Source organism: Mesoplodon densirostris, chromosome 13, assembly GCF_025265405.1.
Source record: "Mesoplodon densirostris isolate mMesDen1 chromosome 13, mMesDen1 primary haplotype, whole genome shotgun sequence".
In the NCBI taxonomy this organism is placed as follows: Eukaryota; Metazoa; Chordata; class Mammalia; order Artiodactyla; family Ziphiidae; genus Mesoplodon; species Mesoplodon densirostris.
Window position 1 is genome coordinate 15,556,424 of NC_082673.1, and position 27,355 is coordinate 15,583,778.

At 36.0% G+C, this 27,355-nt stretch overlaps 1 protein-coding gene across 1 annotated transcript; it reads left to right on the top strand.

The window, feature by feature from the left end:
- Positions 1–5,526: 5,526 nt before the first annotated feature.
- On the top strand, positions 5,527–24,413 carry XKR9 (XK related 9). The gene is made up of 3 exons (XM_060116483.1): positions 5,527–5,798; positions 17,127–17,347; positions 23,788–24,413. Exons 1-3 carry the CDS (start codon positions 5,527–5,529, stop codon positions 24,411–24,413), a joined length of 1,119 nt encoding a protein of 372 aa, XP_059972466.1.
- The last annotated feature ends 2,942 nt before the right edge of the window (positions 24,414–27,355 follow it).

Sequence of the window (27,355 nt, forward strand, 5' to 3'; positions counted from 1 at the left end):
GTGAGGCAAATTGTATCTTCTTAAAACTTAATTGATAATACAGTAAAGGCTTGTAACCTAGTCAACCTGTAAAAGGAGCCATGTAATTCCTTCCCCGAAGGTGATGGTTAAAAAGGAGTGTACTGTGGTCACAATGATACAGACTCTGTTATCACTGGATTAGAAAATCCCACATATGACTACCAGGTGATTTCAGTTTCATTTTAGTTTCGATGTTCAAGGTTTACACACCCCTTAACTATGCTTATTTTCAGTGAAGAAGAAATGAAAGATTCCCAGGATGAAGATTTTCCAGAAGGGACTTTGAGTTAAAGAAGACTTCTTATATGTAACAAGTAAGTCCGTATTTTACGTGTTAAGTTTGATTGATAAACGAAAGTTTGCTTGTTTGTATTTCTTTCAGGTATCTTCTTTATTGTGAAGAGATCATCTACAGTGGGCAAAGGTTATGTATTTTGGCTGGCAGCCAGATAGCCACACAGCTAGGTTGACCTCTGAATCAAATTGTATTGAAACTGCTATTACGTCAGTAAGTGTCCTGAATTCTCTAAGTGAAGTCAAATTTTGTAGGTGGCATTATTTCTGCTAAGGTGGTATTGGGACAGTGATCAAGTGTAGGGATAAAGGTGAACTATCCTTCATACAAGTTATACAACTACGTGGTTACTGAAGGAGCTGCAGGCCCTTTTTTAAGAGAGCTGCTATGTTTATTACGTACTTTGCTGTGTCGTTTTCTTTCTAGTTGGCGTTATGTTCTGTTTCACTAAATTAGGAATTTAGAAGTTGCCAGATCACATTAGTTTATTGAGTCTGATGTTCTGCCAGTAATGCAATCTCTAAGTTTCTTAGAAATTCTTTTTTCCCATCTTGTCAATCTCGTCTCAAAATGGCTAGTGTTTTCCTTATCCATGCCAGGTAAAGGAAGCTCTCTTTGTGGGGAGAGTGATTAAAAAATGCACACATGGGGCCTCCCTGGTGGCGCAGTGGTTAAGAGTCCGCCTGCCTATGCAGGGGATACGGGTTCGTGCCCCGGTCCGGGAGGATCCCATATGCCGCGGAGCGGCTGGGCCCGTGAGCCATGGCCGCTGGGCCTGCGCGTCCGGAGCCTGTGCTCCGCAACGGGAGAGGCCACAACAGTGAGAGGCCCGCGTACCGCAAAAAAAAAAAAAAAAAAAAAAAAAAAAAAAGAAATGCACACATGGAGGTCTACCTCGTTTTATTGCACTTTGCTTTATTGTGTTTCTCAGATATTGTGGTTTTTACAAATTGGAGATTTTGGCAACCCTGCATTGAGCCAGTCGACCAGCACCATTTTTACAGCAGCATTTGCTCCCTCTGTGTCACTGTCATATTTTGGTAATTCCCACAATATTTCAAACTTTTTCATTATTGTTATATTTGTTATATATTGTTATGGTGTTCTGTGATTAGTGATCTTTTACTCTTTTTTTAAAAAATATTTATTTATTTATTTGGCTGGCTGCACTGGGTCTTAGTTGCGGCACGTGGGATCTTTTAGTCGCAGCATGCAAACTCTTAGCTGTGGCCTGTGGGATCCAGTTCCCCGACCAGGGATCGAACCCAGGCCCCTGCATTGGGAGCATGGGGTTTCACCCACTGGACCACCAGGGAAGTCCCAGTGATCTTTTACTTTTGCAAAAAGATTTTGACTTGCTGAAGGCTCAGATCATGGTTAGCATTTTTTATCAATAAAGTATTTTTTAATTAATGTATATACAGTTTTTAGACACAGTGCACACTTAATGCACAGGCTTTTAGACAGAATTGCACACTTAATAGACTACAGTATAGTGTAAACATAACTTTTATATGCAGCCAAAAAATGCGTGTGACTCACTTCTTGCGATATTTGCTATATTGTGGTGGTCTGGAATCAAACCCGCAATATCTCCGAGGTGTGCCTGTATACTGAAATCAGTTTACTCATTAGAGATAACTCACCTAAATACCAACATCTCTAAGCCTCAGCTCCATGATCTGTAAAATGGGACCAATGATACCCTTCTTATAGAAATTTGTGAGAATTAAATAAAATAAAGTTTGTAAAACACTTCACACATAGTAAATACTCAGCAGTGGTAGCTACTATTCTTACTATCTATTCTTCCACTATATATGGCAATATTTTTTTTCCTAGATAGTAAAGCTTAGGAAAGTACATTTTTTTAAATGATGTTAAAACAGGGCTTGGGTACACATCAAACACATCCAATATAACCATGTTAAGGCATCTGCCAATATTCTGTGGAATTTTGTTCCACATGCTTAAAATCTAGTACATTAGACTTCCGAACTCACTATTCCTTCCACCTGGCAATCTTTTTCATATGACAGCCACATGGCTAATTTCATTACTCAAATGCCACCTTCTTAGCGAGGCCTGCTCTGACCATTCTAATTCAGATTGCAGCCTGTGGTGCACCTGCCTCTACTCCAGCTCCTGATTTCCCTTAACATTTCTCTCTTTCTGTAGTGCTTATCACCTTCTAATATGATCCCTAATCGACTTATTATTTTTATCGTTGATTGACTTTCTTTCTCTGCTAGGATGTAAGTGCCATAATGGCAGGGATTTTTGTCTCTTTTGTCACATGATCTAGCTCAAGAGCTTAAAATAGCACATGGTAGGTTTAAGTAAATATTCAATTAAACAGAACCTTTTGATTAAATCTCATCCTCCTAAGCTCCATGCTTATACTGGGCATGATGTCTTTTATTTTGAGATTAGAAACTTATTGCAGAGAAAGTTGTGGCCTGCTAGATTGGAAATACTCCGATTTTAAAATTATTTTTTCCATCCTGTTTGGCCACAACATTCTTGACAGGAAAAGTAGTGATAATGAGCTTTTGTTTTTTTCTGTAAGAAGAGTGAAATATCTTTTAATATTATTCTGAAGACTTTTAAACAAAATACTTAAAAGTGCTAAAATGACAAGAACACCGTTAAGTATTAGGTTGTGTGTGTTTTTTAAGTAACACTTTCTCCTCCTAATTTTTAAAGTAATAAATGTTCTTTATAGGACACAGGGTGTTAGTCTACTCAGGCTGCCTTAACAGAATACAACAGACTGGGTGGCTTAAATGACAGAAATTAATTTTTCTCACAGTTCTGGAGACTGGAAGTCCAACATCGAGGTGCCAGCAAGATTGGTTTCTGGTGAGGCCTCTTTCTTTGGGTTGCAGATGGCTCCTTTCTTGCTGTGTCCTTTCTTATAAGGACATCAGTCCTATTGGATTAGGGACCCATCCTTGTGACTTCTTTTAACCTTATTACCTCCGTAAAGACCTATCTCTAGATACAGTCACATTGAGGGTTAGCACTTCAACATATGAGTTTTGGGGGGAAACTATTCAGCCCATAAATATAGAAAAGAATGAAGAAGAAAAAAATCATCTATAATACCATTAATTCCCCAGATAAAATCACTGCTAACATGTTTTGTATTTCTCCAGTCATATTTCCTTTGTATTTTCAAAGCTTTGAGATTATAACATAGTATTTTTTCACTTAACATTCCTTAAAATGAAGTCAAAGATTGCAAATGCAGATGCTTACAGATATCAGGCAGACGGGCAAGATAATAATGATAACTAACATTTATTAAGCCCTGACCATGCCAGGTACTTTTCTAGAGGTTTGTATGTATTATATATATTATCTTTCTTAACCTTCACAGTAACCCTCTGTGGTATATACCATTATTATCTCCATACTTCAGAGGAAGAAAATAAGACAAAGGGAGGTAAAGGAGCATACTTAAGGACACACAGCTATTAGGTAGGTGAATTGGCATTGAGACCCAGCTGTTGAAATGACTGAAGTGCGGTGGCTGGCTACTGTGGTGAACTTGAGAGAGCCTATGCCATTAGGGGGGTGCCCACTGCTCATGAAGGAATGATAGTCTACTGTAGCAGATCTTTGAGTTTTTCAGTAGCAGGGAAGAATCTAGATTTTTGTATGAAATGTTAGCAATTAATTAGGGACTTCCCTGGTGGTCCAGTGGTTAGGACTCTGCGATTCCACTGCAGGGGGCATGGGTTTGATCCCAGGCTGCACAACATGGCCAAAAAAAAAAAAAAAAAAAATTAGGACAGTTAAAGAAACCACTGTTGAGTCAGACAGATCTCATCTGCAGATTGCTTTCAGCTTATGTTTATAAAATAGGGTTCATAATAGTAATATCTACCTCCTAAGTTTGATGTAAGAATTAAATGAGGACATTTTATGTACAGCATTTAGCTCAATGCCTGGCACGGAGTGGTAAGTAAATGTTAGCTATTATTAGTAGAATAAATACTTTCCCCAGTCATCAAAATTCTTTATAAATATCATTTGCTATTGTTTTTATTTTAAGAAATTATATAATACATTAGTACATGTCTGTTGTAAAAAACTCAAACAATATGAAAGAATATTTAAAGGATTAAAATTGCATTTGCTTCCTACTCCCAACTCCTTTCTCCTCTCCAGGTATAATTAGGAAGCATATATTGCAATATGCTATATTTATCTTTTTGGTACTTGCTTTTTTCACTTAATGTTCTTGAGATCTTCCAAAGTAGGTTATATAAAGCTACTTCATTCTTTTTAAAGGTTGCATGGTATATTCTTTAGTACGGATGTACCATAATTTATTGAATTAGGCTTCTCAATTGTCATTTGGGTTGTTTTCAATTTTTTGCATCATAAGAGAAGCCACCGCAATGAGAAGCCCGCGCACTGCAGCGAAGAGTAGCCCTCGCTCGCTGCAACTAGAGAAAGCTCGCATGCAGCAACGAAGACCCAATGCAGCCAAAACTAACTAACTAACTAACTAAATAAATAAATAAATGCTTTAAAAAAAGCATATTAAGAATTTTCACAGCTACTGTACCTTTGTTAAATATATTTTTAGTAGCTTTGTAACATTCCATTTTATGACTCTACCATTATTTATTAATTCCTTTTGTTGACACATTTAGATGATTTCCAGTTTTTTGCCACTATAAATGGTCCTGTGGTAAATGTCTTTGTGAGCAAGTTATGTGTTTTAAAAGTTAAGTAGTCTGAGAGGAAGTTGTCAACTATTAAGTATATCTCTGACACTTTACTTTCCCAAAGGTATATATTATAACAAGTATATTTAGTGGTAATATATTATTTTTAGAAAAAGTAGGGCTTTGATAAAGTCATGGCCTAGGGTTTTTAATACTATACTCAAGATTTTTAGAATCTTTTATGATGTTTCATTTTAGGTGTTGTCAGCTGTAATGAAGAACACTGTGAGACAGAAGATTGAATAAAGCCTTGTAACAACTGGATTAGAGGTTTAGAAAAGAAAGTTAAAATTAGTCACTTTGGTTTTAGTGTTCCAATTTCATAATATTTATTCTTTCTTTTAAATAGATTTAGGGAGTAGAAATTAAAATTCATTGCTACACGAAAGGATGCACTAATATTTGTTCTTTTTTTTTCTTTTTGTATGAGAGAAGGAGGTAGATAACCAAGAGATATAGTGATTCATAATGAAATATACTAAGTTAAATTTTATGATGTCGGTTCTTGGCTTTATAATCTATGTAACTGATTTAATTGTGGATATCTGGGTGTCTGTCAGGTTTTTCTATGAGGGTCAGTATGTTTTCGGTATTTTAACAGTGAGCTTTATGCTCTTTGGAACACTTGTGGTCCAGTGTTTTAGTTATTCTTGGTTCAAGGACGATTTAAAGGAATCAGGCCAAGAAAGTCAGCATTGTTTACTTCTACTTCATTGCTTGCAAGGAGGAGTTTTTACAAGGTGAGCATATACTTTTGATCATTAACACTATTATTCTGTTTTTCAGACAGAAGCTACCTTTATGTATCTGGGTAGTCAAATGTACAAAGGTTCCCTATTTGCATGTAGCACAAGGGTTACTTGCTTCTCACTAGCAATGCTTGTGTGAGTCATTGAACTGTCAGAATTTTCCAGGTTCATTAACATAATGTTTTAACTTACCTAATTAAGTTACTTTTTCTAATATGTTATCACTTTTTTATGAGAAGGAAAAGGACTCATTTCTATGTCTTGTGAATCTCTTCTCATCTATTTTATATTTTAAGACTGATTATGTAAATATAGCCTTTCACTTGCAACTCTGATAGAGCACTTAATTTTTTAAGTTACTTGTACCATTGATTTAATGAAGTGAAATTTTTACTGCAATAACGCAGTAACCATGTGGTTAGCTTGGTACAGAATCATCCACAGAACTAAACACAACCTTAAGAATCATGTTGTTTAAAGCCTGTTTTCTGGTTAAAGAAAATAGAATCTAAATAAGCCCTGAGAATTCTGTGATTCTCCATATACCTAATTTCACATGACCTTTTCTTCATTATCTTAAGGGATTTAATTCTGTTCAAAGCAATATATATATTAAAGGTAAAGAGAAGAATTAAAGACAGATATAAAATCACTGTTTTTCATAGTAAATTTTATCTGTATAAACAGTTGAATGAAAGCCTAGCTGTTATGGCAACGTGGTAATTCAGCTTTTGAAAATGGACATTTACAATGTATAAATGTAAAATTGCAGCTTATAGCTGTTGTCACTTTTTAATGTGTTATAATTGACCTTGCATGGTGTGAAATAAAAGTTTAAACACTGGTGTTTAAAAAAAAAGACATATTAAGAGGATAACGTACTATTTTGCTACAGTTAGGTTTTGAAGTTGGGCCATTTTAGTAGCCATCTTTCCTTAGAAAGATTTTAGTGGCAGTAGAATTCTAGATGAGTAGTTATTTTCTCTCTGTATATTATATTCTCTCATCTTTTTGTTTCCATTGTCACTATTGAAGAGTTAAATGTCAATCTTACTGTTGTTCTTTAAAAGTATTTTGTCTTCTTTTTTTCCCTCTGGCTGCTCTTATGATTTTTCTCTTTATCTTTGGGTTTCTAAAGTTTATGATATATCCAGGTATATACTTACTTTTATTTCTCCTGCTGGAGATTTGCTGGTTCTCTTGATACTATAGATTATTATCTTCCATGAATTCTGCACAATTCTCAGCCATTATCTTTTCTAACACTTTCTTTACCATATTTCTGTCTCTTTTCCTTCTGGGACTCCAAACAAATTTAAGGCAGACCTTCTTGCTGTATCTAACATGACTGTTACATGTTAGATTGTTGATCTGAGATTTTTCTTGTTTCCTGAGGTAAGCTTGTATCACTATAAACTTCCCTCATAGAACTGCTTTTGCTGTGTCCCACAGATTGAGTATCATTGTGTTTTCATGTTCATTTCTCTCCAGGTATTTTTTGTTCCTCTTTGATTTTGTCAGTGATCCATTGATTGTTTAGTCGCACATTGTTTTTGTTTTTTGCATTCTTTTCTCGTAGTTGATTTCTAGTCTCATGCCATTGTGGTCAGAACAGATGCTTGATATAATTTCAATATTCTTAAATTTATTGAGACTTGTTTTATGGCTTGTCGTGTGATCTATCCTGGAGAATGTTCCATGTGCACTTGAAAAGAATGTATATCTTGCTGCTTTTGGATGGCATGTTCTATATATAATCTGTTAAGTCCATCAAGTTTAATGTCATTTAAGCCCAGTGCTTCCTTACTCATTTTCTGTCTGTATCTTATGTCTCTCCACCGATGTAAGTGGGTTGTTAAAGTCTCCTACTATTGTTGTGTTACTGTCAATTTCTCTCTTTATGTTTGTTAATATTTGCTTTATGTATTTAGGTGCTCCTATGTTGGGTACATATGTATACCCATATTGTTATATCTTCTTCTTTGATTGATCCCCTATCATTATGTAAGTCCTTTTTTGTCTCTTGTTACAGTCTTTGTTTTAAAGTCTATCTTGTCTGATATAAGTATTGCTACCCCAGCTTTCTTATGATTTACATTTGCATGGAATACCTTTTCCTATACTCTCTCTTTCAGTCTGTATGTCTTTAGATCTGAAGTGAGTCTCGTGTAGGCAGCATATATACAGGTCTTGTTTTTGTGTCCTTTCAGCCACTCTATGTCTTTTGACTGGAGCATTCAGTCCATTTACATTTAAAGTAATTATTGTTAGATATGTCTTATTGCCATTTTGTTAACTGTTTTGGGGTTGTTTTGTAGTTCTTTTTGGCTTCTTTCTTCTTCTTTTGCTCTCTTCCCTTGTGATTTGATGACTATCTTTAGTGTTATGTTTGGGTTTCTTTCTCTTCTTTTGTGTGTGTATCTATTATAGCTATTTGGTTAGTTATTACCATGAGGTTCATGTATAACAATCTGATCATTATACTGATATGTGATTATTTTAAGGTGATGATGGTTTAAGTTCAAACACTTTCTCTAACAACCATGCATTTTTGCTTCCTACCACCCATGTTTACTGTTTTGACATCATATTTTACATCCTTCTGTTTTGTGTATCCCTTAACTACTTATTGTGAATATAGATGATTTTACTACTTCTATCTTTTAACCTTCCTACTAGCTTTATGAGTGGTTGATCTACTACCTTTACTGTATATTTGCCTTTACCAATGAGATTTTTCCTTTCGTAATTTTCATATTTCTAGTTGCGGTCTCTTTTCCTTAGAGAAGTTCCTTTAACGTTTCTTGTAAAGCTGGTTTAGTGGTTCTGAACTCTTTTAGCTTTTGCTTGTCTGTAAAACTTTATATTTCTCCTTCAAATCTGAATGATATCCTTGCTGGGTAGAGTATTCTTGCTTGTAGGTTTTTTCCTTTCATCACTTTGACTGTATGGTGCCACTCCCTCTGGCCTGCAAAATTTCGATGGAAAAGTCAGCTGATAGTTTTATGGGAGTTCCCTTGTACATACAGAGATTCTTCATTCTTACTGATTTCTTTGCTTAGTAGTTAGGGATGTGGGGACAAGTAGGTAGCCATTTGGAAAAAAAAATATGTGAATTATAACTGGACCTTCACACAAAGTTCAGGGTTAGCCCATGCTCTAACATGGCACGTGATCTTGAAAAGAGTTTAGCCTGTTCTGTGGTGAAGGTAAAATCTTTAGAAGTATATTGGTAGAAACATAGAGATGAGTACAGTATTGGGAGAGTTTTAAAATGTTGTAGTTTATGTCTTCAGCTTCCCAGTCTTTGATATGACAGAACATGTGCTCTAACTCCTCCTAACCAGAAGAAAATCTGAAAGGATAAACTGGCAGAGTTTTGTTTCTGGAGTAGCACTAGGCACCCCCCCTCCCCAACCCCCAACACTAAATCCCAAACCACAAGGACAAGAAAATAGTTTTTTCCCCTGTTTGCCATTCAAATGGACAGACCACAGATTGTAGAAATTGACCAGAATGGAAGTGAGAGGAAGCAATAGCCAGTATATGCAGCATAAGAACAGTAATGGTTTTGATTCACTTTAGAGTTGGGATAATTTCAGATTGCATGTTATGGACTATACATCTAGGTAAAATACCAGACACCAGGATAAATTTCAAATGAATCAAATATTTAATGTAAAAATATTTATATTATAAGAAAACATGGGAAAATTCCTTTCTGGCCTTGAAATGGGGAAATCCTTTCTAACCATAACTTAAAATCCCTAAGCTATAAAAATTATAGATTTGAAAATAAAAAATACATGCCAATATGGGCTTCCCTGGTGGCGCGTTGGTTGAGAGTCTGCCTGCCGATGCAGGGGACACGGGTTCGTGCCCCGGTCCGGGAAGATCCCACATGCCGCGGAGCAGCTGGGCCCGTGAGCCATGGCCACTGAGCCTGCGCGTCCGGAGCCTGTGCTCTGCAACGGGAGAGGCCACAACAGTGAGAGGCCCGCATACCGCAAAAAAAAAAAAAAAAAAAAAAAAGCATGCCAATAAACAAAAGCAAAAATCTCCCGAACAAACAAAAGCAAAGCAAAAAGGAAAACAGCTTTAACAGGAGAAAATATTTGCAATTTTGAATAGAAAAAGGGCTAGTCTTTTAGTATTTAAAGAGCTTCTGAAGTCAAAAAGAAAAAGGTCATCCACCCAATTGAAACATGGGAAAACAGTGAGGATAGTTCAGAGGAGAGGAAATGCAAATGGCTCTTAAGTTGTCTGAAGGATGCTAAGCCTTGTTCATAATTTAAAAATTGCCAATTAAAACTTCGCTGAGATATTCTTCACCTACCAGACTGGCAAAAATCCAAATGATAATACACTCTCTTGGTAAGGCATGGGAAAACAGGTAGTCTCATACTTTGTTGATGGGATTATGGATTGGTTATGGGAATATGGATTGCCCACCATCCCTGTGGAGGGCAGTTTGACCATATTTCAAATGCACATACCTTTAGGCCAGAGGTTCCTCTTCTGGGAATTTATCGTACTTGCAGACATGTAAAATGACATATGCACAGCTTTTCAATTGTAGTATTCTTTGTAACAGCAAAATATTAGAAACAATTGAAATGTCTGTTGGTAGAGTTTATGGTATACCTATGCAATGACACACTACATAGCTATTACAAAGAATGATAAAGTACTTTATGTACTGAAATGGAAAGATCTCCAATATGTACTTTTAAGTGAAAAGACAAGGTGCAGACAGCAGATATGATATGCTACAGTCTGTGTAAAACAAAGTGGTGAAAAGGCATATATACTTATGCTTGCTTGTATATGCATAAAGAAACTCTAGAAGGGTACACATGAAAGTAGTAACTGTGAATTCTTATGGTCATAGGGGAGGGTGAAAACTGGGTAGTTAGGTCATAGGAGTGGCATGGAGTTTTCTCAGTGAATAACTTTAAAAATTTTTTTTGAATTATTTGAATATTTTGCCTATTCAAAAAAAAAAAGAAGAAAAGGAAAAATTGAATTAGGTTTGCTATTAGTGATAAACAGATACTTGATAAACAGACACTTCCCTCCTTTTGTTTTTCTTTTTCTTTGTATTTTCTTAGTGCAGGAAGTGGCAGAATACTGAGATGAATAGTGAGAAATAAGCAAAAATTAAAACATAATTAATTTAAAACATAAGTTCATAAAAATGGGCAAATTATCCAAGGGTCTGTCTAAACTAAGTACGGAAAAACGTGAGATTTACTGAACTACAGATTCATTTCCCTACAGATTAGATAAATTGAGTTTGTGTTGGTAGATGAAAGACAAGGAATGTCAACATGAATTATTTATTAGGTGTAAGTGCCTGTTATACTAAGTATGTTCTCATTGCTCAGGGGTTTGTGGAGTAGAACATTTCATTTTCCAGAATATAAATTAGATGACACTTCTGTATTTCCATTTTATGTACTATTTGTGATAAAACCTTTCTCCTTGCCAAAGGAGACTTTTCCTTTGATGGGTATATGAAAGGCATTTGTATTGTTTAAAATATGGAAGTTATTGTTGCTCTTTTAAAATAACTGGTAGAAAAAGTTCAAATCATGTGAAAGAAAGTACAATGGAGATGAGTCTCCTTCCTTCCACAGGTCCCTAGGCCCTTCTTTATGGAGTTTCTTAAATGGGCATTAAATAGTTGAACATTTTTTCTTACCTATTCTTCTATTTAAAATACTTCAGAGAGAGGTCATCTGGTAATGTTCAAATTTCCTAGGGTGCAATATTTATGAAACTTGAGGATCTGGGCCCTTTACTTAAATCTCTAAATATTTGAGGATTTTCCTAGGTATCTTATTGTTGTTGATTTCTCATTAAATATTGTTTTGATCAGACAACATAATTTGTGTGATTATAGTCTTTTTACATTTATTGACTTGTTTTATGGCCCAACATATAGTCTAACTTGGTGAATATTCCATGTGCATTTGAAAAGAATTTGTAAATTGCTGTTGTTAAGTGTAGTGTTCTGTAAATGTATAAATTAGGGCAATATGTTGATAATGTTATTAAAATCTGCTATATTCTTACTGATTTTTTTCTTTTGGCCTACCTTTTTCAATTACCGAGAGATGAGTGTTAAAACACTCTAATATTGTGGACTTATCTTTTTCTCCTTGTACTTTGACAATTTTTGCTTTGTGTATCTTCAAACTCTATTATTAGGTACATTCAGATGTCTTCTTGGAAAATTGATTCTTATATCATTATGACATGACTCTCTTTATCTGTGTTAATACTTCTTGATTTGAAATCTGTATTGTCTGGGATACTAATATAGCCATACTAACTATTTTTTTGTGATTTCCTTTCAAACTATTTGTGTCATTTTTTTTAAAATTTAATTTTATTATTTATTTTTCGCTGCATTGGGTCTTCATTGCTGCGCGCAGGCTTTCTCTAGTTGCGGTGAGTGGGGGCTACACTTTGTTGTGTGCGCGGGCTCCTCATTGCTGTGGCTTGTCTTTGTTGTGGAGCATGGGCTGTAGGTGCGTGGGCTTCAGTATTTGTGGCATGTGGGCTCAGTAGTTGCAGCTTGCAGGCTCTAAAGTGTAGTCTCAGTAGTTGTGGCACATGGGCTTTGTTGCTCCGTGGCATGTGGGATCTTCCCCTACCAGGCCTTGAACCTGTGGCCCTTGCATTGTCAGGCGGGTTCTTAACTACTGCGCCACCAGGGAAGTCCCTCAAACTATCCGTGTCTTTATGTTTAAAGAGAGTCTCTTCCAAATCATATAGAGTTGAATCTTGATTTTTTTATCCAGTTTGGCAATCTTTTATTGAAATGTTTAATCCATTTACATTTCATATATTACTGTAATTATTGATACAGTTGTCTTCTGGGCCTACATATTGTTTTGTTTTCTTTTTTCTTTTTTTTTTTTTTTTGCGGTACGCGGGCCTCTCACTGTTGTGGCCTCTCCCGTTGCGGAGGCTCTGGTCGCGCAGGCCCAGCGGCCATGGCTCACGGGCCCAACCGCTCCGCGGCATGTGGGATCCTCCCAGACCGGGGCACGAACCCGTGTCCCCTGCATCGGTAGGCAGACTCTCAACCACTGCGCCACCAGGGAAACCCCTTGTTTTATTTTTTCTGTTTGGGTTCGTTGAGCTTTATGTTGTTGTTTTTGATCAAATTTGGAAAATATTTTTCATCAGTATGTTGTCAAGTTTTTTTTTTTCCCTGCCCCATTCTCTCTCTGTGTTTCTTTTGGGACTTCAATTACACTTTTGTTATTGAGGTTCTGTTAATTTTTTTCCCTAATTTTTTCTCTCTGTGTTTTGTTTGCTAATTTCAATATCTGGGTCATCTGTGGGTATGTTCCTATTAACTGATATGTTTCTATGAACTGATTATGCTCTTTAGCATAAGTTACATTTTCCTCTTAATTTGCATATCATTTAATTTTTTATTGTGTAGTGGACATTGTGATTGATACCTTGTAGAGACTCTGGTTTCTGTTATCTTCCACTGAAGAGAAAGCAGATAGTTAAATTATTGGCAAATTACCCTGACATGATACAGAGGCTTGGTTTAGGCTTTGCTAGGGAAGGTCTATTTTGCTTTTGTCCTTAGTCCTAGGGGAAGTCTTACAGACGTGAAGTATGGTCTTTACTCCTAAAGCATCACCCTTTTGGCGTTTCAATGGGATGCTTGAAGTATTTACCAAGCCCCTCCAGTTTGGTGGAACTTAAACTCCAAACTCTTCCCTGTGGTAGACAGCTGCCAAAATCTCTGCTCATTCTTGCCATTTTTCCTCAGTTCCTTGGAACCTCACCCTAGATATACATAGTAAGGGGTTGGCCAAGGATTTAAGGGGGGTATATGCAGATTTGGGAGTTTTTTTACTCTGTGGCTCCCTCTTTTCTAGGATCACTCTTAATTTCTAACCACTCTGGCAGATTCAACCTTAGACCTCTCACTCTTTGAGCCAGTAATAATTCGACTTTCTGCTTGAGCTGTATCTACTTTTTGCCATTTGGACTGTGGGATGCTGGTAGAGGAAAAGCCAAATAAATGCATCTCATGCAGTGTGGTTCCCTTCCTTCAAGGGTTAAGTGCCCTCATCCTTCTTCCTACTTTTGGTTGCTCTTTAGTGCCTTGTTTTCTTTAATATTTTGTCTGTAATTTATCATTGTCATCAGTAGGAAGGTGAGCTTGATACAAGGGAATCCATCATTACTGGAAGCTGTTTTCTCTTTATCTCAAATAAAAGAATACATTGTGATAAAATATGCTAAGAAAGCTCCTTCTGTTTCTTTTTCTTTGGCCTCTTCATCATTTCTCCCATAAAACTGAAACAATATCCTATTGATTAAAAAATTACATTCATACTCCCCTTCTCATGAAATTATCCTCAGATAAGCAGAACTTTGTATAGGTTTGCTATTAATTGCTACAAAATTGGAAAATATTCCTCTCTAAAGTCGCTGGAAATATTAATATGCACCTCTGTAAACAGCTCCATCTTTTTTGTTGTTGTTGTTGTTTGTTTAACAGGCACTGATATACCACTTAACATGTGCCAGTTACTGGTCTAAACATTTTACATGTATTAACTCCTTTAATCCTCATATCAACCCAATGAGGTAGATATGATGATTACCCCCGTTTTCAGATGAGGAAACTGAGGCATCACTAGGAAGTGATGGAGCAAGGATTTGAATCCAGGCATCCTGGCTTTTTTAGAGTCTGTACACTTAATCACTGTACTCTGCTGGCTTTCCCACTCTATGCTGTCTGTACTGATTTTGTTCTAGGTATGTACTTGTTAATGTTAGTGAATTTTTCAAGTTTTTCAATTAGCAGTATCTATCCTCCTGCTTTAAAAGGATAGATACCTTTAAGAACATACTGTATTACATATTAGTCTTACATAATATAAATACAGGAACTCCCTGTTGTGCCAAATACCCAGAAAAGACTCAAACATAAATTCACTTATAAATCTCACCTATAAATCCTAGACAGTGTTAATCATTTTTTTCCCTATACTTTTACAACATAGTATTTACATTTCTGTTGAGTGGTTATTTCTTCTGCCTTGTATTGCAGCTAGCAGTTTATAGGCTTGACCTTCCGATTAGGTTGTAAGGTCATTGAAAGTAGAGGTCATGTCTTCATCATTTTTGTAGACATTCTACCCTGGCATCTAGTCCACATTGAATATAATGGACCATGTTATTCTAAAACTGTGATGGTAAAAATATACTTTTATTTGCTAGGTGAAGAATCTTTGCATATCCATATATGTATACATCTTGTTTAAAATGAGAATATCTTATATTTGTGTTTTACTTTCAACTTTTCAAAGTCCTTTCACATCTACTGTCTCTTTATCTTTATGGAAAGATTATCATGAGCTCTCACTTATTCATTCATTCAGTAAATATTTTCTGAGAGCGTCTATGTACCAGGTACTATTTTAGTTTCTCAGGATATAGCAATGAACAAAACAATGTCCCTGCTTTCATGCAGATTTCATTCTTGTGAGAAGGTACAGATAAGCAAAAATAATGTGTCAAGTGATGATAAAGAAAATGATGTAGGATAAAGAGATAGAATGAGATGGATGGTGTGATCTGGAAAGACCTCTGTGAGGAACTGGTACTTGAATAGAGACCTGAATGAAGTTAAGGAGTAAACTTGCAAAATCTCTGGGGTTTAGGAGAGTTCCAGGAAGAGGGAGTAGCAAAAACAAAGGCCTTTAACTTGGGAAAAACAGTAAGAAAGGTACACTGAAATCGTGGGAGAAATGAGAGGGAAAGGCACATTATGGAGGGCCTTGTAAGATGGGGTAAAGACTTTGTGTTTTATTCTAAGTATGATGGAAGTCATTGGAACATTTCGAGTGGAGGGATAACATCTAAATTATGGTTAACAGGTTCAATTTAGATGCTGTGTAGAGAAGAGGATGTATAGGAAGCAGGAGTAGAATCAGAGAGACCAGTTATGAGGCTATCAAAGTAATCCAGGCCAGAGGTGTTGGCTGCTGAAACTAGGATGGAGGCAGTGGTGAGTGATAAGATGTGTTTAGATCTGGATATATTTGAAGTTAGAGCTAAGAACCAACAGAACCCGCTGAGGAATTTTTATAGGGTATGAGAAAAAGAAAGAAGTTGGAAATTATTCCCACATTTTTGGTCTGAGCAACATGGTGCACCTTAGTGCCATTTACTGAAATGGGAAACATTGACAGAAGGAGCAAGTTGAAACAGGATATACATCACTGCCCTCATTTTATATATGGGGAAACTGAGGTGTAGATAAAGAGTTCTGATAAGCTTTGGGCTAGAATCCTGGTTGTCTTATTGCTAGCCTCAGATATTTTTGAAATAAATGTTTCAGTTATTTTTGTTATTAATTTTACTTGGATGATGATAAGTCATGTTCATTTAAAAATTCTTTGTAAAGAAGAGCCTGAGCAAGGATGTTTTAGGAGTCTTTGAAATTTTATGTTTTCCAGGGTAGTAATGGTCACAGAGCCTAGCACCTTGTAGATTATGGAGTACAGTTGACCCTTGAACAACATGGGTTTGAGCTGTGTGGGTCCACTTATATGTAGATTTTTTTCAGTAGTACAGACCACAGTACTACACGATCTGAGGTTGGTTGAATCCACGGATGTGGAACTGAGTATACAAAGGGCCAGCTATCAGTTATGCGTGGATTTTTTGACTGCACAGAGGGTTGGCATCCCTAACTCCACGTGTTCAAGGGTCAACAGTAATTATTTGCTAGATTAAATTGAAAGAAGATTCAATCTCATTTTCAACCTTGACATTATCATAAGGGCATGTATTTATCTTTTAGTTAAGATAAATTGCATGAAGTGGAAATTGCAGTTTGTCTTTCAGAAAATAGTGGTTAAGACTTGGAATGATAAGATATAGGTTTGGACTCTAGGTCTGCCCCTTACTCTCTGCATAACTTTCAGCAAATCACTCTACTGTTCTCAGCCTGACTTTTCCTATCTGTGATTTGGGAATAATACCTCCTCATCTCTCATAATAACTGTGAAGATGAAAGAAGAGCATGTATGCTACACAGTGCTAGCACACACTGGCACATCAGACATGCAATAAAAATTGTCGAGTCTTGAACCTGAATAAAGCTACCATGAAATATTTACGAAGTTGAGAGAAATTTGTAGTAGAGAAAGTTTGTGGGAAAATTCTATTCTTAAACACATGTTGCTTTTTTTTCAAAATTATTATGTAAATTAACACACATGTTATAAAGAATATATTACTGAAGATAAATCTTCATGTTTACAGGTATTGGTTTGCCTTGAAAAAGGGTTATCATGTGGCTTTCAAGTATACCAGCAAAACGGATGACTTCGTGGAAGAACAAATCGATCCTCATAAAGAAGTTATAGATAGGGTGACAGATTTGAGCATGCTCAGGCTGTTTGAGACCTACCTGGAAGGCTGCCCACAACTTGCTCTTCAGCTCTACATCCTTCTGGAACATAGTCAAGGAAACTTCACTCAGTGTAGGTCTTTCTTAATAGCCTGTGTTAGATGGATGCCACTGGTATTTTATGTCAACTGTGTAACTCTTTGGCAGGTTTTAGAATTATTTTTATTGTTTTTCTTTTTAGAATTATTTATTTTTTTTGAAAAAGAAGTACATGGTTCAAAGGTACTTTGAGGTATATAAAGGTATATAAAGGTATACTGTCTTCCTCTCCCTTCCCTTCTCTGCCCAGAAAACAAACTATTTTTTTTGAACATTTTATTTATTTTTTATTTATTTTAATTTTCTTAATAGATCTTTATTGGAGTATAGTTGCTTCACAACACTGTGTTAGTTTCTGTTGCACAACAAAGCGAATCAGCCATATGCATACACATGTCCCCATATCCCCTCCCTCTTGAGCCTCCCTCCCATCCTCCCTATCCCACCCCCGTAGGTCATCGCAAAGCACCCAGCCGATCTCCCTGTGCTACGCTGCTGCTTCCCACCAGCCAACTATTTTACATTCAGTAGTAAAGCAAACTATTATTGTCAGCTTTTTGATGATTCTTTCAGAAAAAAAAATTTTAAAGCCTATCTTTCTCTTTCCTTCTCTCTCTCTCTTTTTCTTTTTATAGAAATGGTAACATAAAAACCATCTTTGTTTTTTGCACTTAACATATCTTGGAGATCTAAACATATCAGTACAGATATAGCACCCTCATTTATTTTTCTTATCTGCATAGTATTACAAATTATGGATGTATCATGAATTATTTAACAGGCTCCTTCTTTATGTTAATTTAGGTTGTTTCTAATATTTTACTATTGCAAAAAAGCTGCAGTGAATAGTCTTATGTATGTATTCTTTTGCATGTGTGAAGTTTAGCCATAGGGTAAATTCCCAGAATCGCAATCATTGGGTGAAAGTGCAAGTGCTACAAAACTAATGAAAGTTTTGCAAATTGGCCGATGTGTTGCTCTTTTATAGCATATTTCCTCATTAGGGATAAATGTACATCTTTAAAGGACAATTTGGTATTTCCATTAAGAAAATCTTTTAATAGGTGTTTAATTTGAGATGTTAAAAAAACTATTTATTTGCTAAAAATAGTCCCAGTTTTCATTAGAGACTAGGATTCCATGCAGACTTGGATTCACCTCAGAGTAGCAGATTGTCCTTTCCCCTGGAGTTCCCTCTATGCTAGACTCACCTGTGAGAACACTTCATTTCCCCAAACAGTCTTCTTGTTCCCAGTTTCCCATAAACCTCTAGATTGTAGTCCCTTCTAATATTTTTACCTTTACTTTGATTGTTAGTGCACCACTGAAATGAACCTACTGTGTATGAGACCTCTTTTTCCTTCTGATGCAAAGAATTTGTGGGTTGGGATTTATTAGTCCCTGAAGCTAAAGTTCAGCATATAGAGCTTACAACCTGTATTATGGTCGATCTGCTGATGTTAACTGTGGCTGCTTCTGTGTGGTGGAATTGTGAATAATTTTATCTATTTCATCTTCCTTAGACTTTTCTGAACTTCCACATTTTCTACAGCAACCATGTATTGTTTTGATAATCAGGAAGAATAATTCAAAATGTAAAAATCAGTTTATATATAGAACTACTTCAGAAGACTGAACAAATTCTTTTATCTTTGTTCCTTCTGAAATCATGCTAAAGAGGAGAGTAACAAGGAAAAACAGTATAAACGCATAAGGACAAAGAGAATGCAGAGTAGAATAGCAGATTAGAAATGTCAACAAATATTTAGAAGATGGAAAACAGATAGAAAACTTGGGTTATTCAAATCAGTTCCACCACCACTAAAAGGCTAGATTATTTGAATCAACTCTCCCCCTGAAATTATCTAAAACAGTTGGTTAAGTATTTTCAAAAGTCTTCATAGAAGCTTAAAACAATCTGATACAACAGGCCAAGATATGCATGAAAGTGGGAATGCAGCAGGGTTGAGTAGGACTGTGAAGGCTTTATACCCTGAGGGTTTTTACTGAACCTTATAAACAAGCAGATTCAGTTTTGATGGCTTCCCAGGGTGTGGAGGACTAGAGAGAAAACTCAGGGTCTTCACAAGGGAGGGACAGCTGGTAGAAAATCCTAAGCCATAAAACTGGCACTCCAAAAGTCACCCTTCTCAGGGTAAAAGTGAAGTTACCTACCTCTAAATGAAACTTGACTGCATAAACAAAAATAATACTATGTGGCTAAGAAAAAGATAGGATGAAGACAAGCAGTAGCATGCAAGTCAGGTGGAAGATGGATGGAGTTAAACTGTTTTAAATTCCTTGTATAGTTTAGGAGAAAGGTAAAGCAAAAGTGGATCTGCGGTTTTTTGAGGTGTAAAACAAAAACAATTAGAGAGACCCTATTTTTGAAAAGAAGAATGTAATATTAGGAAAATAGAATTATGTTAGTCTGCTTGGGCTGCCGTAACAGAATACTATAGACTGGGCAGCTTAATCAACAGAAATATATTTTCTTACAGTACTGGAGACTGGAAATCCAAAATCAAGGTGCCAGTAGGGCTGGTTTGTGGTGAGGACTCTCTTTGGGTTACAGATGACCACCTTCTTGCTGTGTCCTCACATGTCTTTCCTCTGTGTATGGAGAGAAAGATCTCTGGTATCTCTTTCTATTCTTACAAGGATACCGGTCCTATTAGATTTGGGCTCCACCTTTACGAACTTGCTTAACCTTAATTATCTCCCTAAAGGCCCTGTCTCAAAGTATAGTCACATTGGGGGTTAGGGCTTTAACGTATGAATTTTGGAAGAATACAGTTCAATTCATAAAAGACATGAAAGTAAGCATTTTTTAAAAATAAAATAAAGAACAGTAAATTACAGGGAGAAGAAAGCTGACCAATACCACAAATTTCACAAGAGAAAGAAAAGTAATATATTTTTATTATTTTAATACTCTTTTATCTAATTTTTTTGGCTGTGTACTCTGATTGGCTTTTGATTTGATAATGATTTTATGATATAATTTCCACAGAGAGAAAAGAAAAATTCAATCTTTTTTTCCTAGCATAGTTAATAGAAATTAGTTTTTTGTTTATTTTTTTGTTTTTTTTTTTTTTTTTGCTGTACGCGGGCCTCTCACTGCTGTGGCCTCTCCCGTTGCGGAGCACAGGCTCCGGACACACAGGCTCCGCGGCCATGGCTCGCGGGCCCAGCCGCTCCGCGGCATGTGGGATCTTCCGGGATCGGGGCACGAACCCGTGTCCCCTGCATCGGCAGGCGGACTCTCAACCACTGCGCCACCATGGAAGCCCTGTTTATTTTTAATTTAGAGAAGTTTCAACTTAACAAAGTATTGATAATATTTTAAGTATATTTTTTGATTGTCACATTTGGGGAAAACTCTACCAGTGTCTTCAATAATGTGGTATAAGATCAGAGTATATCAAGATTTTTTTTTGATGAAGTAACTAATTTTAAATACTGTTTGAATTGACAGCACTTGTTTATTGTCAATGTCTCCTTTAGTGAATAGTGGGAGTCTTTTGTTTTCTTTACTGGTGTCAATAATGTCAAATCAGAAGAAATTAATAAGAATCTGTATAGATGTGATTGGGCAAGGTCATTTCATATTGGGAGAAATGCATAAGCAAGGGCGTGGTTTGGCAAAGACAAGGAATTCCGTTTGGATAGAGTGTAATGTACAGATTAGATTAGCAAAATGAGCAGAAAAAATGTATTGGAAACAGGTAGGTAAGTGGGAAATGGGAAATAATGTCAAACTAATAGTGCCAACTGGATGAGGATAGACCATCATGCCTTAATATTAAGGAATCAAAGGCCTGTTGACAGCAAGATAGTGAAGTGTTAAGATCAGGCAAACTGCTTGAGAATCCTAGATCTGTTACTTACTAATCATAATTATTCAAGCAAATCTTGTAAACATATCCCCCAAGCCTAAACTATTCTCAACTCAATTTCCCTTTAGCCATATCCCCCAAATGACCACAGCTTGCTTCAATACACCTAGGGAAAATGTGAGAGAGGAAAAGTAGGAGACAGGGAATTTTAGCAACTGCAATGAAAATACCTTATTTTTCCAAATTTTATAAAATATATATGACAAAGTGAACACATTGCCAGGGCTTTGCCAGGCTTGGAGTGCGTCTGGGCAAGTGTGGGTCCCTGAAATTTAGGCTTCACTACCTTCATGATAAATCTACCTGTGAGGTAAAAATACTGATTAACTTTAAACTTTGATATGTTTAATATGCATGTTGTGATTTCTAGGGAAGCCATCAAAGAATAAAAACAGCATATCTCTGAAGGATGTGGGTTACTAGATTGAAAGGTTGATAAAAATGGCCCATACCAAGCCCATCATTATAACATTTCAGAGACACAAAGATGAAGATAAGATTCTAGAAGATTTGAGAGAAAATAAAGATCATTTAAGGATAGGGAAATTGAATGGCTTTGAAATTCTTAACCATAACACTTGAGATTAGAATTTAATAGGTCAATGACTTCAAAGTTTCAATGGAAAACATTTTTAAACTTTGAATTCTATTTCTGTTGAAACTGTGTATCAAACATGAGGGTAGAATAAAGACATTTTGAGACGTACATGGTCTCAAAAGTTTAGCTTAGGTACACCTTTTCTCAGGAATGTCTGGAGAATGCTTGATCAAACCATGAGAACGAAGCAAGAAGGAAATATTGGAACAGGAAACAGGAAGTCAGCACTGAAGAGAGGTGAAGGGAAGTTCTGGGAAGACAGGAAGCAAACCTTGACAGCAACCACCTTTGAGCAGAAGGATCATATTCTTAAAAAACCAAAAACAAACAAAAAAACCCCCTAATAGATGTATATAGGGGAGTTTAATTAATTAATTTGAAGAATTTGCTGAGAAATACTGATAAGAGTCATGAAAAACTAAGCAAAGTAACAATGAAAAGTTTTAAAAGAAAGGAAATATGATCAGAATGTAGTGCTTGGCTGAGCAGTCAAAGAGGCTGTACTTATGTAGTCATAATAAGGTAAACACTGAATATTGATTTTACCAAAAATTGTGATGTTACTCTTTTGGGTAGAAGAAAGGAGAGGAAAATGGAAGGAGGGTGTGTATATATGTGTGCATGTGCAAAAGTTTCCCCTTCCCATGTAGGAAATTAATAATCAGTGTCTAAAGTAGATAAATTAAGAAATAGCACGGTATGTGTTTTATTTAGAAATACGGCAATACATGTCAGAAGTAAAGGTAGAAGTGTTGACAGTGATTTTTTCTGAGGGTCATGGCTATGAGGTGAGAAGGGGGAGAGCAATCTCCTGCTATTTTCTTATACATTCTTTAGCACTTACCAACTTTTAAAAAGGATGTATATGTACTGGTTTGGTAGAAATGAAAACCAATTATAAAAAAGATATCACAGGGAAATTTAGGGGAAAGTGATGTTTTAATTCAAATATTTTTGAATTAAAGAAGAAAGAAAAGAAGCCCAACTAATTGTGCAATTCAGAGTGGTATATGCTAAAACCAGGAGAGTGGACAAAGACATTTATAATCGTCTTCACTAGAGGATCTATCTTAAGTCTGCCTTCCTATCCTAATATATAGCCCTCCAGTGAGGCTAAATGGGAATGATGAGCATTCTCTATTTTACTCTAAATTATTTCCTTCTAATTCTCTAATATCTTTGCTTTCAGTTTTATAAGTCCCCAGCTTTGAGTTCACGTCCTTCTACTCTACCATCTTGAGCTAATCTCAGTCTCCAGCTTTGAGGCTGGGGCTAATGACATGCCTTTCCAAAGTAGTAATGAACTTACTTTTCTATTATTTGTTGGGGGAAAAATGGGATAAAGATGCCAAGCCTACAGAAATTTGTAAGTTTTAGATCGTGTTCATTTGATCCATCATCTTAAAGATATGGGAAATTGAACTATTGATACCTCATACTTACGTTAAATTTTCTGTTTAACCTCTCTCCCTCCCTTTCTTCCTGCCCGCTTCTCTCTTGTGATGTCATTTCTTACTGAATTAGGTATATGCCCAAGGTCAAAGCCAAAAAGACTGGAAAAGCTAGGACTATAACTGTAGTCTCTTAGAGAACTTCCAAACTATGCAGTTTCCATTGTACCTGTTGCTCAATAAAATTTGTCCAGTGAATTTATTCACAATCGTATAAAGCAGTCTAATGTAGTGTTTAAGCACACCAACTTTGGAATCAGGCAGATTTCAGTTCAAATCTCATCTCTCTGAAACTTGCTGGCTGTGTGACTTGGGCCAAGAAATGTATATATATTCTCTAAGCATTAATTCCCTCATATGTAATAAAGGAATATTAATATCTATTTCAAAGGATTAAATGAGATGAGTATATAAAGTACCTGACGTGTTTATGGGTGTGTATATACAGATGAAGCATGTATGGCATATAGTAATTTAATATTGCTATTATTATTCCTATATCTTAAAAAATTTTTTTGTTTTGTAGATGCAGCCATCATGGTCTCTTGCTGTGCTATTTCTTGGTCGACTGTTGACTATCAAGTAGCTTTAAGAAAATCCTTACCTGATAAAAACCTCCTTAATGGACCCTGTCCTAAACTCGTATATCTCTTTTACAAGTTGTTTACATTATTATCTTGGATGTTAAGTGTTGTGCTTCTTTTATTCTTAAATATTAAGATTGCTTTACTCCTGTTGTTATTTCTTTGGTTTTTAGGTATATTGTGGGCATTTAAAGAACAAACTGATTTTTGTGCCTCCATAAGTATGGAATTCATATACAGGATTGTTGTTGGATTCATTCTTGTGTTTACATTTTTTAATATTAAGGGACAGAATACCAAATGTCCAATGTCTTGTTATTATATTGTAAGGGTATTGGCCACATTGGGGATATTGATTGTGTTCTGGTTTTACCCACTCTCTATTTTTAATTCAGACTATTTTATACCTGTCAGCATCACTATAGCTCTTACTCTTCTGGGAATTATTTTTCTTATTGTTTATTACGGGACTTTGCACCCAAACAGAAGTGAAGAAACAAAACTGGATGAAGTTGATGGAAAACCAGTTCAAAGAGATTGTAGATTGAAGTATTTCCTAATGGAATAAGTTATTCACTTAAGAGATATGTTTTCTTATTTTTTTGTTTCATTGGTTAGTAAAGAAAAAGTTTGTATATATGTGTGTTATGTCTTATTTTTGCCTTCTTTAATTTGAGGGCAGTTCTAGTACATTAATTATGACTGTTAGAGAGTATAATAATGTTTTTACTATCTAAGTTAATTTCTCACTTGGTTTTGAAGATCTTGGGTACTTAGATATATTTGCCTATGGCCTGGTAGAGTTGCCATCTTGAGCCTGAACTGAAAGAAATGGTCTCATTCCCATAATTAGAAGGCTGGAATTGAACTTCCCTCCAACTTTTCCCTCATTGTTTCTGAGCTAAAACTGATGTACTCGTAGTGGGGAAATAAAAGGAAGAGAAGAGCAGGATACTCATTCTTCTTTACTCTATTTTCTTGATTCAGTGAATATATTTTGAGTTGGGGACAGGTTGAGTAGAGGAAAAGGGAAAGGAGGGAAGAAGAAGAAAAAACAAAATTGACCGTTTTAACCCATCTTAACCATTTTTAAGTATACAGTTTGGAAGTGTTAACTATATTCACTTTGTTGTGCTGCTCTATTAACATTTTTATCTTGCAAAACTGAGACTCTGTTCCCATTGAACAATTCCCCATTCCTTTCTTTCTCCAGCCTCTGGCAACCCCAACTCTATTTTCTATTTCTATAAAGTTGGCTACTGTAGATACTGCATATAAGTTTAATCATACAGTCTTTTTGTGACTGGCTTATTTCACTTAGCATAATGTCCTCACAGGTCATCTATGTTGTAGCCTGTGACAGGATTTCCTTCTTTTTAAAGGATGGATAATATTCCATTGTGTATATATATGCCACATTTTGTTTATTTATCCATCATTGGGTTGCTTCCACCTCTTGGCTTTTGTGAATAATGCTATAATGAACATGGATTTGCAAATGTTTTTCCAACAACGTGCATTCAACTCTTTGGGATATATACCCAGAAGTGGGATTGGTGGATCATATGGTTTTCCTATTTTTAATCCTTTGAGGAATATCCATACAGTTTTAGTATAATGTCTGCACCATTTTACAATCCCACTAACAGTGCACAAAGATGACAATTTCTCCACATCTCACCATCACTTATTTTCTGTTGTTGTATTTTTTTTTTTGTGGCGATAGTGGCTATCCCAATGGGTATGAGGTGATACCTCATTGTAGTTTTGAATTGCATTTCTCTAATTATTAATAATGTTGAGCAACTCTTCGTATACCTGTTAGCCATTTGTGTATCTTCCTTGGGGAAATGTCTATATTTGATAAGGGGTTAATATCCAGAATATAGAAATAACTACAACTCAACAACAAAACACCCAAAAACTTGACTAAAAAATGGGGAAACCACTTGAAGTAACCAAATCATATTTAAATAGTTTTCTGCATTATTCCTTCTAGTAAGAACTAAATTTTGGTCCTAGGGGTAATACGTAAGACAGTTGGGTTAAGTTGAACTCCTGGAAATAATGACACATTTTCCATCAAATTATCCTTTCTTTTTCAGTTCTTTACCCTTTCTTTTCCTTGGGTCAGCTCTTAATGAGTGAGTCCCCAAACAATAGCCTTCTCTATCACCAAGATAAAAAAAATGTCCGTTTCTATATTTAGTCTTGTAACTTAATATAAAATTGCTGTATAGCTTTTGGGAAGAAGGGTTCAACTACCAAAGCTATTGGAAAATAGTAAGTATGTTAAGCATTAACTCTGTGCCTAGGATTCTGTTAGGTACTGTTGTGGATACAAAACAAGTGTCGAGTAGAGTTACGTTCCTTGAGAAGGTTACGTACTGAGCATTTATAGAAACTGACTTTCTGAATGTTTACTGTTTGCAATTTTGATTTTTTAGTAAATGAAACAAATAAATACTGAATAACAGAAGTGGTTATATTTATCTACCTACATAGAGTATATAAAACTCAATCAGATGTCCCCTGCACTACTCTTTGAGAAAGTTAGGCAATGTGGAAGAACCATTTATTCTTGCAGGAGCTAGAGAATCTAGAGTTTACTTTGGGCACATGATCTTTGTATGTGTGAACCCCACTTACTGTATTTCTCCCTCTCTCTGCATGTTTTAGTGTGTATGTATACATGTATATTTGAGAGAGTGAAGATGGGAAAAGTTAGGCTCATTTAGCAGCACTTGAGTCAGAACCTTTGAGTCATAAAAGACCAAAAGACTTTGAGTCATAAAATGAAAGTGCTCTTTATTCCTTCCTAAAGATTTAGATGTCCATGTGTTATTTCCCTTCAGCCACGAGAAATTCTTTTAGCAGTTTCTCTTTAGGTTTGTTGATGATTAATTCTTTTTTCTTTTTCCTTTATCTGAACATGTCTTTATTTCTCCTTCATTCTTACAGGATTATTTTTGCTGGATATAGGGTTCTGGGTTGACAGTATTTTTTTAATTTAAGCATTTTAAAAAATACATTTATTTATTTTATTTATTTTTGGCTGTGTTGGGTCTTTGTTGCTGCACACAGGCTTTCTCTGGTTGCAGTGAGCAGGGGCTACTCTTTGTTGTGGTGTGCGGACTTCTCATTGCAGTGGCTTCTTTTGTTGTGGAGCACGGGCTCTAGGCACACAGGCTTCAGTAGTTGTGGCACGCAGGCTCAGTAGTTGTGGCTCGTGGGCTCTAGAGCGCAGGCTCAGTAATTGTGGCACACGGGATTAGTTGCTCCACAGCGTGTGGGATCTTCCCGGACCAGGGCTCAAACCTGTGTCCCCTGCATTGGCAGGTGGATTCGTAACCACTGTGCCACCAGGGAAGCCCCTTTTCCTTTAAGCATTTTAAAGATAATTCAACTAATTTCTAGTATCCATTGTTTTTGTTGAGAAGTTAGTAATAATTCAAATCATTGTTGCTCGATATGTAATTTGTTATTTTTCTTTGGCTGTTTTGAGATTTT